The following is a 13,601-nucleotide window of genomic DNA, read 5'->3' on the forward strand; positions in this document are numbered from 1 at the left end:
TAAATGTGAAAGGCTGGTTATCCAGGCAGAAAATTGTAACAAAGCAAAAAAAGTAGTTAATACAGCTTTCTAATAAGAATGCCTACCACATTTACCAATCTGCTACACTAAGCATGTTGTTACGCTGAACCGATAACAGATGAGCTGCCTGGTTGTTTACACTGTAATCCAGTTTTATTCCGTTTGTACAGCAGATGTCACGGTTCTTGCTTTGTGTTCTCTGTGTGCACATCTGTTCCTTTGCAGCAAAGTCAACAAATTTCAAATGCTAAAATGTGCTCCTTGTTTAGCTTTTTTCCCTTCGTGTTCTTATAGGGTAAAAAAAAATAAATAAATAAATGCAAATGTGTTATAATGATCACAGGATGTTTTAAATTATGTACATGATGTGGTGTGACATGTAATAACAGTATACTGTAATGTGTAGCATGAAAAGCTGAGAATAAATGCAGAGATGAAATGACCTCCCTGTTTCAGACCAGTGTGTGTGACGGCAGTAGAGGGAATGAAATTATATCCAACTTGGTCAGAGTGCAGCTGCACAGCTGAATTTGCTAATTAAACGGAAGAGGAGGATGAAAAGTGTTGTCTGCATAACAATTAGGCCTGTTTAGGACATGAAAAAAAAATGTGATAATTTATTGATCTTCCACAATTACATCAGTATGTTTGATACTTGCCAAGAAAGATGTTTGCTTCCTGGAGTTGGTGTTTTCCAGCACTACAGGCCCCAGTTAAGTAGGAGGAAATTTGTGTAACTGAGTTGCTCATGTTTGTTTTTTATCTTTATTTTACTTTTAACCTGAAAGCTGATTGATCTGCTTTTAATATTACATCAGCAACACTGATCCAGTGTCTGATCAAAATCATCTAGAGCTGGGACATTACATAGCTTTAAATTTCCATCTTATCAAATGCCACTGGCTGAGCAGTCCTCAACATTTGAAAATAATCTCATCTTCCTCTCCTGTCCTCTCTTTATCACATCTGTCTCCATCTTATCACACATTAACTTTTTTTCTCATTGGAAAATACGCAGCTAGGAGTTAATACATACTTTTATCTTGCAGACAGATTGTGATCCAAACTGAAATCACCTGCTACTTAAAACAAAGTCATTTCTTTTATCTCGCTCCCGTTCTGCAGCACTAGTTAGATGGCTCCACGCAGAATTTCTGCATCTTCAACTTTGACGTCTGCGTGCATGAATGCATGACAGTGATAAGAAGGAAAAAGGGAGGTGTAGAGGGTTTTGCTTTATATTATTGTGTATTTACCCAGCTATCTAATTTAATCGATCATTAACAGAAGGTGCCAGATTGCTGTTTTGGATTGTTCTTTCCTACTTTAATCCCAGTATGTAATGGTGTAAAATTGGAGAGCTAAACACAGGACCTGTGAGGACTGACTCACTTATACACCAGCTTCAAGTGGCTACAAGAGTTACTGCAGTTTTGGGCACTTCTGTGTCTGCTTCATTTTTCAGCTCTTGAGTCTGGCTCTCCAAAATAGTAAGTAAGTAAGTAAGTAAAATTTTATTTATATAGCACCTCTGAAGACATAGATCACAAGGTGCTTCACAACATTAAAACAAATTACAACTGGAATAAGGAGGACAAAAATATATTATATATATATATATATATATATATATATATATATATATATATATATATATATATATATATATATATATATATATATATATATATATATATATAAAAATAAAATAAAATAAGATAAAATAAAATAGAAAATAAACTAACCAAATGCAAGCCTAAAAAGATGAGTTTTTAGCTGTTTTTTAAAAGACACCACCGAGTCCGCAGTTCATATACATAACAGGATAGAGCAAATAGCTTGCTTCCATTATGATTGTGGTGAATTTTGAATTTTAAGCTGGATTGTATTCGATCACAGTAATATTCAGTGAGATATTTCCAATTTAAACAAACTTTTTTGGGTGAAGTGAAACTAAAATTGCATGTTCACTCAACACAATGAAGGCTTAGCACAATAGGCTTTTTCCACAGCAGACATTATGACTTCTCAGAATAGGAAATGCTCAGGTTAGCTGCAATCTTAAGGGATGGTTGTATTGTAATAAAAAGTATTTCTAGTTCATGCAACAAAGAGCCAGCACATACAATACCACGACCCTGAATGTGCTAGAATATGTCAGCATGACTTTAGCAAAAAAAGGGCTCATTATACTCCACAGGGCTCATATATCCAGAAGAGTTGTACTTACAGTTTGCGGTGTTGTCACAAAAAAGGTCTGTCAGGAAAAAGAAAAATTTTAAAAATTGAACTTTGTGGTTTTGATTTTGGGTCAGATTTCTGTCCATAAATATATGAGAGTATATGAGACACTTCATACATGAAGCACAGAAGAAAACTCTTCCAAATGTTGTCCATTGGTGCGAGAAACTGTGTATTAATAAACTGGATCGTGTTAGGATCTACCAGTCGTACACAAACACATCCTTTGATTACCTGACTTATTTTATACACACTACCTTCTTCACCTAAATTAGGATACCTCTATTTTATTAGGTGTTCAACTGCTTGTTGAAACATATTTCATCAGCCATTCCATGTAGGTATGTGGACACAGTCAAAGACAGCCTGCTGAAGTTCAAACTGCACATCAGAATGGGGGGAAAAAAGGTGATTTAAGTGACTTTGAACATGGCATAGCCAGACAGGCTGGTCTGAGTATTTCAGAAACTGCTGATCTACTAAAATTTTCCCACACAACTGTCTCTAGAGTTTACAGAGAATGCCCTGAAAAAGAGAAAATATCCAGTTCTCTGGCAGAAAATGCTTTTTTTTTTGGTGCCAGAGGAGAATGGCCAGGCTGCTTCAAGTTGATAGGAAGGCAATGGCTATAATCAAGGTATGCAGAAAAGCATCTCTGAATGCACAGCACATTGAACCTTGAAGCAGCAGAAGACCCCGCCTGTCAGCGAAGACCACACTGGGCACCACTCCTGTCAGCTAAGAACAGGAAACTGAGGCTGCAATTTGTGCAGGTTCAGCAAAATTGATTGAGTCTTGATTTCTGCTGCAACATTTAGATAATCTGGTGTAAACATGAAAGTACGACCTGCTTGTATCAACAGTCCAGGCTGGTACTGTAACAGTGCGGAGGATATTTTCTTGGCACACTTTGAGCCACTTAGCAGTAACTGAGCATCACTGAAACGTGACAGGCTACCTGAGTATTGATGCTATCTTCATCCCTTTATGGCCACAGTGTCACACTGATTTCTGGAACACGAGTTCACTGTACTAATCGGCCTCCACAGTCACCAGATCTCGATCCAGTAGAGCTCCTTTAGGGTGTGCAGCTGACAAAAACGCAGCAACTGTGTGACGCTATCATATCAATATGGAAAAAAAAATCTGAGGAATGTTTCCAGCACCTTGTTGAATCCGCACCATCCATGAAAAATTAAGGCAGTTCTGAAGGCAAAAAGGGTCCAACCTGGTACTACCAAGGTGTGCCTAATAAAGTGGCTGATGTGTGTATATTTGACTAACTACCAGTCCCACTCAAACACATTCATTGATTCTTTGTACCTCTACTTCACTGCAGTATGTGTATGTTTAGCATGTTCCTGAGGATTTTTTGTTTGCTGTGGCCCCCTGTGCTGTGCTTCACTTACAGCCGTGTATTATTGTACCTTTAAGTGATGAGAGCTGTACTGTAAAAAGAAAAGAACATAAAATCATGAAATGCCATCGCACACTATGAACATGGTGTATCTTTTCAATCGGGCACTTTATTCCCATTTCTATTAAAAGAAAATATTTGTACAGAATAAATTTCTTATGCTACATTTTCAAGTGCTGAGTGAAGATTTTGAAAGTGAACCAAGTATAAGCAGCAACACAAAAGATACAGTCTGTTACATGGACTGTATAACATTACATAAATCAGTTCTCAGTCATATATAATGAAAATATCTGCATCCTGAGTAAAACAGTCATAAAAAATAAACTGCAGATAAACTTAAATATTCAACCCCATCCCTTAAGCAGTTACTGGGTTATGATTTACCACTGTCAGATAAAGGCAACATCTGCTGCATTAGAGCAAAGTCTCGAGCCTCCCGAGGAGTGCGAATGTATGAGTCAATTTCGCTGTCAGAGATTTCCTCATCACCGGTCACATCCTTGTGTTCACGCTGATCCACTCGCCTTTTCTTAGGATGAATAACACACGGGGGAGCAAACAGAACTCTTTTCCCCCAGTTTCCTGGTGGATCTTGGCTCTCCTGAGTGGCGCTGTGCTCTGGCAGTGCATGTGGATTATTGTCTCCATCTCCTGGTTGCTCTTTCCCATTAGCATTCGATCCATTTTGTTTCACAACAGATGTAACTGGAGTCTGATCGACACACTCTGAGATTTGGGAGGAAGCAGTCTCTTCAAGGGGAGGCTCGGCACAGCTGGCTTGACTCTCCTCCAGCAGAGCATCCTCGTGGGTTCTCATAGCCCTCCTTAGCAGGGCATACCTGTGCTGGAGAATGCATTCAACCTGCTGAATAACATTATTTGGTGTCATTGCTCCTCCGACCCAGGGGATTTCCTTGCCAAGCTTACACAGCACCTCCTTAATCTCAGCTACTCTCTTCATAGCAGGCTTGAGCTTTTTCACTTTGGCGATCTGACAGAACTTGTCCAGGGAGAATTTCAGGCGATGCTTGTTGGGTTTCAAGGATTGCCAGGCCAAATACGTTGCTGCCATCATTATAGGGATGGGCTTACGGCCAGTCACAATCCAGGAATCTGCTGCCAGCTCCACCAGAGCCACGGCTCGTTTGGTCAAGTCCCTCGAGTTCTCAGCCAATTCTTCAGGAACATCGACTGAGCTAATTTTGTATCTGTCAAAGAGAAATGTTCTCAGTGAATTTTAGATAAAGACTGAGCTGGTAAATCATTTAGAGCACTGACAGCTTTATATTTTAACAAGCAGCTTTTCAGATAAACACAGTTAACCTCAAATGACTCCAACGAAACAGGTTTTAAAGTTTGATGCAGACACAAGCACCTCTTTAAGAATCAGGTCAGGCCAAGAGAAAAAAGGATGTTAAAGTCAGAAAAATCTGCTTTTTATTTTATATCTTATCAAAAGCAACCAAAAAACAAACAACCAAAAACAAAATGAAACATTCCTGTATACTAAACATGGTAGTTTTTAAATAAAAGCTAATAACTACATCTAAAATAATCAAGGATAATTATTTAAGGTCTACCAGTAAATTCGCTTTTAAATGCAACATTCATATACTGAGGAAAATAAGAATGCATGGGGAAGTTTAAATAGGCCGCAGTTGGAAGATATTCATCTCCTGCTATTCTACAACTGCAAGAAATGAGTCATTTTGAACTTTCTACTTAGTATTTAAGGACTGAGAACTGCAGAGCTCAAAGATCTTCACTTACTCGTGACAGTGAGCTTCTATTACATCGGTGACGTTGACGATCGGGGCCTCGATGCTGAGGTTCTTGACCATTTCTTGATAAACTGCTCCCACCATCATTGGGTCGGCATCCAGTAGACAGCTGATGGTTCCTATGGTAATGGGCCAGTTGAGCAGCCTGCAGCTTACAAGCACGCAGCAACCAGTGAGAATATCTTTCTTCTGAAGGCTCACTTTGAGGAAGGCTTTATGCTCGTAGGCCATCTTGTAGTACGTCTGTGAGAGAGCCTCAATCTCACTGTTGACCATCAGAATCCGACATATGGCTTTCACGCGCTGCAGACCTGTAGGTGTAAAACAAATGCATTTGAGCAAATGAATGAGCAACGGGGTTGAATTGCTATGCAATAACTTCACCAAAGTAAGCAAGGGAACGCTCCCTTTGGAGGGGAAGACCTCACCTTTGATCTGGTTTGCGCACGGCTTTTTGGCCACAGCTGTGGTTCGACTGAAGCTGACATCTGCAAGAGGGAAACATAATCAAGGTTAAGAGACAAAAAGTGATGAAATGTAAAGAGTTATATCTCCTAGCCCTTCAGACCTGCTAGCATAATTTAAATGCAACCAAAATTTTACTGGTCTGCAGGGCTTTATGCTCCTCATACTTCTTCATTTTAAGACACACCAGATAGGGCTGCACCATATATGGCCCTGGCTTACTTATAAGTCTCTTTCATATGGATATTACTTTACACGTCCTAGTTATTGCCCCATATTGAGGAGTAGACAATTTATTGCTACCTCAAGGCAGACCAGACCTCTGAAATTTCCATGTGACCTGTTAAAAGCTAGATGATGAGGTCCCACATGTTATGTGTCTTAGTGCACTGGCACATCTACCATCCAGCTACTGTGTTTCGTCATCATTTATAACCTACTCTCTTCTCTCTGATTCATCCCCAGTGCTGACTGAGTGCAGAAGGCTCACCTGCACACATATAAAGGAAGAGAAGATGGAGCACTGGGGCTCTGTCTCACTCTGCCTCATCTCCATCAGCACCAGCATTATACCTCAGTTGCATTTGCAGTTTTGTTTAACAATTATTAGTTGGACTGAGTGTTACCAGCAGTCCTGTTTGCTTTTTTAGTTTTATTAGTTTAGTTTAATAAGGAGAAGAGGGAGAAGCCTGCATCTGATGGCCCCTAGTGGGGTTGGTTCGTGTTGGTTCTTCTTCCTCTTTTGTTTGCTTTTGCAGGACTCACATCTTATTATTTGTGTTCAATCTTTGTAAGAAATTAAGTTTGAATTTGTTAAAGTTTCTTGAACTGCAGCAGCATTGTGGCACCTCAAATGTTACAGCTAATGAGACCATACCATGCACATTCAATATGAATGCGGCACATGAAAGCAGAATCCTGTCCAATTATAAGGACCTTAGGGGTGGGTCCCACTTTATTACCTGCCCTTCTAGAGACTGCCTGTCTTGATGCATAATCTAAACAAGTTTGTGTTTAACCAAACTGTCAGTGGCAGAGAATAAAAGAGGAGTTTGTAGCCATTATTCCTAGAAGCTGTTAAAACATTTAAGCACTGAAGAGAATTTTGGTACTATTGTGGTCACCAGTCAGCAGCAAAAAAGAAAAAAAAAATATGTGTTTATTTGACACTATATGACCTTTTCAACCCCTAGCAAAACGAAATCATTACACCAGCCAAGCTAATGCCAGAATATTGTAGATAAACAGATGTGTCTGTGGATCTACACGCAAAGCCACCTTTTTAGGAACAAGTGTTCAACTGCAAAAAACACAAAATCATCTAATCAGTGAATCACATAGAATAGAATAGAATGCCTTTATTGTCATTATACAGGACGTACAATGAGACTGGAGACAAACCTGCTGACACGGCATGGTCAAGATGACCTGGCGAAGTTCAAACTGAGCATCAGAGTGGGGAACAAGGGTGATTAAGGAACTTCAGAAACTTCTGATCTACTGGGATTTTACCACACAACCATCTCTGGGATTTACAGTGAATGGTCAGAAAAAGAGGGAAAAAAACCCAGTGAGCAGCAATTCAGTGGACAAAAATGCTTTGCTGACCTCAGAAGTAAGGGGAGAATGCCCAGACTGCTTTGAACTGTACATTACCTTAACGTCTGCATATAATCACAGTATGCAGAACAGCACTTCTTAACACAATATCGAATCTTGTAGCAACTGGACTACAGCAGCAGGAGACCACACTGGGTGCCATTCCTGTCAGCTAAGAAAAGGAAACTGAGGCTGCAGTTCACACAGGCTCACCAAAACTGGACTGGTGCAACATTTGGATTGTAGGGTCAGAATTTTGATGTAAACAACATGAACACAGATCCATCCTGCCTTGTTCAGGCTGCTGGTGGTGTAATAATGTGGGGGTTATTTTCTTGGCACACTTTGGGCTTCCAGCAGGATAATGTGTCATGTCACAAAGCTCAAATTAACTCAAACTGGTTTCTTGAACATGACAGTGAGTCACTGGAGCCAAAGGGCCTCCACACTGTTCAGATCTCCATCCAATAGAGGGCCGTTGAGATGTGGTGTGATGGGAGACACTTCCTGGATGTTCAGCTGACAAATCTGTGTGACTCATGCAAATATGGCCCAAAATCTCTGAGCATAATTTCCAGCCCTTTGTTGAATCTATGCTATGAAGAATTAAGGCCGTTCTGAAGGCAAAGGGGGGGTCTAACTCGCTACCAGCAAGGTGTACCTAATAAAGTGTCTGGTGAGCGTACATGTAACATGGTACTAAATTATAGAAATGCCAAACTCTGAGGAAAATAAGTATCTTCATTACATAATTTGTCCACCAGAGAGCACAGACAAGTTTTTTTTTCAAATGTAAAGGGTCCCACTCGCTTTCAGTGCTTTGAAGTTTGTCCTGGCGAGCTCACCCCCCAAAAAACATCATAACTAAATCTCTGAAGGGTCCTTAATAAATTTTCACATTTAAGAGGTAATTTCAACCGGACAGACTGGATCTCAGCCTTATTTTCGTACCTGAACCTCCCACTGGATCATTGGCCAGTACTCCCTCCGACACCACCGAGCCGCAGTCCACACACACCAGCTGAGCCTGTGAGTACAGATCATCGTCTACAATGTTTGTGGAGCCGCAGCCCGGACAGCTCATACCCGCAGCAGACATTACCGTCGGAGAACCTGCCGCCGCATAAAGAGCAGCTAAAGATATGAAACAGGTATTAAAGTGTCAGGAACACTTGCAAAAACACACGATGTCCTGCTACTCTCTGAAACTATCAACGACCAATTAACGTAGCCACCACCGGTCTCCAGGAAACAGCCCGATAATGTGTCCGGACAGAAACAACGTTCCGATCCTAGAAGGTTCCGATCGGTGGTGTTAAATCGGTCACGTTTGTAAAGATATTCATGTCTAAAGGTTCAAACCTCTGGGATCAACTAGTCATAACAGAAAGGGTGTTAAGACACAAGCAATGTTTACACAGTTTGAAAAGGCTGGAAAAAATGTAACCAGCAGCCCACCCATAAGCGCTTTATGGCCTCTGTCTACCGATCAAGAAGGCTGAGTAGGGTGACTGTAGGCACTGTAGCAAATCAAAAATAAACTTTCATTTAAGCTTAACTGCAGTGATTTTAGTTTTTATTTCTTTCCTTTTTTAAAATAAATTATTTTATTGTAAAGAAGAACAAACAAACAAAGAGATGAGCTGATGTGGAACATAAATTAAATGATTTGATAACCTTTTGATTTGCTGAATCAGTAAGTAATTAAATGCTCCATAGCCTTTCTGAAGACCACAAAACCAAAGGTTTTCTTACTAAATTTACTTCTATGACTGAAGAATTTTGCCAAAAATAAAATCCAGTTTTTTAAGAAGTAGCATTTACCTTCTTTCTTAGCAGAATTATGGAAACCAAAAACAACATTTTCCCAGCGTAAAACAAAATTAGACAATCAAAGAAAAATCTGCTGAGGTCTCTCCAAAATTGTTTAGTCTGCTAACAACACCAAAACAGATGAACAACTCTTTCTGGGTAGAAGTTACAAACAGAGCAATTTATATTAATGTCCCTTTTATGCTTTTGCATATAGTGGTTACCAGGGCAACATTTTCTTTTCATCACTTCTCTCTTTTCATTATAGTTACTAACATAGATATACTACATGTCAATGCAAACCTATTCTGACCTTTAAATTATTAACTGAGCTACATTTTTTGCATATTTGAAGTCACATTTTACAGAATTTCAGCTCCAGACACATTTAAATATTAAATAAATGACACTATTAGGGACACTAATGTCTGTGAAGCAGGAAATGTGACTTTTACCTGTGTTTGTCGTTCTTAGATATATATTTTATGTGTTCCAGAATTGTGTGTTTTTATGAGTGGCAGTGACGGTTTAATTACAAAATTGTTTACTCAACAATTAATTAATAATTAATGTATCTTCATAAGAGCTTAGTTCCCCTGTCTGTTTTCTCACTGTTAGATGCAGCTTATAGACAATAAGGAGATATAAAGAAGAAGACACATCTCAGATGGATGGCTGATTGGATGGAAGCTTGGGTCAGAAAAACAAAGATTATTAACAGCACAGAGACATGGGTTAATCATCGAATCCAAACTTTCTATATCCCTTTATAGTCAAGGTCATACATAATAATAATAATAAGGGAAAAGGACATCCAGTGATCTTCTGGGAAGTGGTGACAACCCTCTTGAGTGCTTTTCTCTCTGCTGTTGTGCAGTTGGTAAACCACACACAGTATGTCAGTATGCTCTCTACTAAGCAGCGATAGGAGGACACAAGCAGCTTTTGACTGAGGTGGTTCTTCCTGAGGATCCTCGGTGGGGGTTGGCATTCCAGGTGAGCTCCTCCTCTATGTTCAAGCCCAAGAATAAGAAGTCCGAAACCCTCTCCACACACTCCCCACTCATGAAAATGAGCTGAATGTCCATTTTCTTCCTCCTGCAGTCAATAATCAGCTCCTTGTTCTTTGTGATGTTAAGGATCGGGTTGTTATTCCTACAGTACACAAACCAGACAGCTGCTCTGGAGTCGGTGGGGGTGCAGTCGTCGGTAAGTATTAAGACAGTACCATGTCTGTCAGTTTGGTCACCAGTTTGTGAAGGAGGATAGTGTTAAATGCCTGGCTAAAGTCTACAAAGAGCAGCCTATCATCGCTCCCCTGCTGCTCTTGGTGATTCGGGGCAGTGTTGAGTGTTGCGGCTATCGCGACCTCTGTAGACCTATAAACTCCTTTAGCACCATACATCATCAGCTTTGGGTCTTATCTTATAAATGCAAAATGGAGTGAGAGACTTGAGTAGTAAACAACAAGGAAAGTCATTAGACATGAATGAAATTCAGGCCATGGAATAAGAAATTCTGGTGATGTTACTATGGTGCCATCAGCATGCGAGACTAAAAAGACTGAGGAAGAAAGAGCTGTTAGAGGGGGCATGTAGGCTACTCATGACAGCAGGATAAATTACTTACTTTGAGTACGACTCACAGGATTAAATCAGTGTGACATGAGGGCAACGCAGAGAATGAGACAGTAATGAACAAGAGAAAATGTGAGTGCAGAGAGGACTTTCAGTAAAAAGAACAGGTATCAAATAAAAGGAAAGAATGATGCAGAAGAAAAGCAACAACAAAAAAAGGCACAAAAGAGTACAGTTCAAGTAGTGCGAGCAGTCACACATGAAGTCTCACAAAAGAACAAGGCGGCAAAAGACGTCATCACAGACGTCGTCACAATCAAGATGAAGACTCACACAAGAATGAGGCAGCAGGTGAACAACAGCGAATGCTGCTGCAGAGAGCATGAACATGGCAGGACAGGAACAAAAAACAATGGAGGAAATTACCAGTGGTATGAAAGACGTTCAGCAAAACTGAGGCAACTGTGGACTCATGTTATATTAAAAAAAAGAATAAGAATTTAAAAATATCTCTGAAAACTTATGGCTCATATTTAGACAAAAGTTAATTTTGTACAGTCCCTTCATGGAATGCAAAATTTGTATTTAAAATATTTACCTACTGCAGATACTGCGGGTAATGTTGGATCCACAGTTTCTCATAAGAGCGTAAAAGCTCCTTTGACACTCTCTCACCTTTCTTAAAATGCACCTCTCCTCCCAGTTTGTAAAATGCTAACATATTAAATCTGTCAACACACAAAACTACAGTAGGATAACTTAAAATAGGTTAAAACAACTGGTCACCAACCCATAATGCATAACAGAGAGATCACTGTCAGCTACTTCCAGCCTTTGCTACTTGTTCCAAAATGAAGGGATAAAAGGATATCAGAATGTGTTGCATGCAGACAAAAACTCAGAGGCGCGCTGCTGATTGCTGAACTTATTGAATGAGTGAAGCTGTTATCGGAGGCGTGCAGGAGTCTTGAATAATCAAGCACGCTGTAGGGGCTGGGGGCAGATATAATTGAGTCATGCGGGTGTCCAGAGTAGAGAATTGGACTAAGCAGGCTGGTACCCTGAGAATGGAGCCAGAGCCAGCAAGGCTGCAGGGCAACTGGGTAAGCAAATAATTCCCAGAAATAAATTCCCAGGTTGCAAAACTCAGTGAGCACTTACACTCTTCTGCTCACTGGGCACTGTGTTAAATGGGAAACACAACACCAATATAGGACAAAGAGTCCAAGATTCCCAACATGGAAGAGGCAGCAAAAACTAGAAAGCAGGAAGAAAGAAGAAATTAGGATGCAGCTGCTGCAGAGCTCCCCTCACATTATGAATTATAGGTTTTGCATCATATCTGATAAGTTCTCTGACCAGTTGCTTTCTTAACCTAAGCTATCACTCAGTCTCATGAAGGTTGGACAAAGAGAGACAGAGCAAAGTCCCACACTGCCAGCAACAAATTTTACACTTCCAAAAACCCACACGTTCATTTGTGATTAAAATGGATTAAAATCAAGTCTTTTACAGCCTGAAACTATCAAGCACAAAAAAAAAAAAAAAAAAGAATATTGGGCCCTGTTCACAGTTCTGCTTCAGTCTACCTTCCATAAATCATAAAACACAAGAATTTTAATAATATGAGAATTATTCCTGAATACAAAGACTGGTGATGTTAGTCTAGTTCACTGACAGCTTTGTGCAGAAGGAGAAAAGATGTTGCAACCAGAGAATTTGACAATTTAAAATGGAGTGATTTTCTCACATGCCTTACTGTGATTACAGTTTTATTGTTCATAATCTTCTAGGGTAATGTCCTTTGCACATGCAGACCAACTGAATATGTTGTGGCTGCTGTAAGATACTCTGAATAGAAGCTGATTTCCACCCTGCGGTACAGAGAATTTCACAGTTTGAGCCCTCAAGAACTCTTCAAGGCAAGTTTCCCATTTGTGCTCATATTACTGGATTGTTTGTTTCAAATTATCAAAATCTGTTCATGACCAATCCTTGAAAATATATCTAAGAACATCACGTTTTGTGCTGCATAAAATGATATCAAAGCTGATTATCTTTAGACAAACCAAGCTTAGCAAAAATGTGACATAAATATCCAACATGTTGACAATGATGTGATTAAACAACTTTAGCCTCTACATGACTGGATTTTTTTTTTAATGATTAACCATTATATTTTTTTCAAAAGGAGATCAAATGTTACAGCACGGCTATCCTCGATTCTAAAAATACTGCCAGTCGACTGAACCACGTGATGCACGACACAGTGGGTTTAATTTCACACAGCACAAGACAGCAGCTGGCCAGGCAATGGTTAAAAAAACAAAACAAAAAACAGCAATGATTTAATATTTTTTTGTAAGAAATGTGTAACTGATGTTTGTGGCGAGTATGGTTATTCATGCTGTATTACATGCTTTTACATTATTTACATACCGCTAGTGTTTTGTTTAATTAAAGGATAAATTTATGTTGCCTCTAAATAAATTTGTAATGGTGCTTTCCATTTATTAGCACAGCTCTGACTGGTATTAATACTCAAATGCAACTTTATTAGGTAAACCTTGTTAGTTCCAGGCTGGATCCACTTTTGCCTTCAGAACTGCCTTAATTCTTCATGTCACAGACTCCCCAAGGTGCTGAAAATGTTCCTCAGATTTTTGGTCTATATCACATACTGCA

General features: G+C 39.6%; 1 protein-coding gene across 1 annotated transcript; it reads right to left on the reverse strand.

The window, feature by feature from the left end:
• Nucleotides 1–3,806: 3,806 nt before the first annotated feature.
• brf2 (BRF2 general transcription factor IIIB subunit) lies at nt 3,807–8,626 on the reverse strand. The gene is made up of 4 exons (XM_030742917.1): nt 8,479–8,626; nt 5,892–5,951; nt 5,453–5,774; nt 3,807–4,890 (listed from the first exon to the last, which is right to left on the reverse strand). Exons 1-4 carry the CDS (start codon nt 8,624–8,626, stop codon nt 4,056–4,058), a joined length of 1,365 nt encoding a protein of 454 aa, XP_030598777.1. The 3' UTR covers nt 3,807–4,055.
• Nucleotides 8,627–13,601: the final 4,975 nt, after the last annotated feature.

The sequence above is a fragment of the Archocentrus centrarchus genome, chromosome 12 (assembly GCF_007364275.1).
Source record: "Archocentrus centrarchus isolate MPI-CPG fArcCen1 chromosome 12, fArcCen1, whole genome shotgun sequence".
In the NCBI taxonomy this organism is placed as follows: Eukaryota; Metazoa; Chordata; class Actinopteri; order Cichliformes; family Cichlidae; genus Archocentrus; species Archocentrus centrarchus.

Coding starts and splice junctions, on each gene's coding strand:
- brf2 (XM_030742917.1), bottom strand. CDS start 8,626: ATGTCTGCTGCGGGTATGAGCTGTCCGGGCTGCGGCTCCACAAACATT. Junction 5,952..8,478: donor TGATCCAGTGGGAGGTTCAG/GTACGAAAATAA, acceptor TCCCTCTTGCAG/ATGTCAGCTTCAGTCGAACC. Junction 5,775..5,891: donor GTGCGCAAACCAGATCAAAG/GTGAGGTCTTCC, acceptor TTACACCTACAG/GTCTGCAGCGCGTGAAAGCC.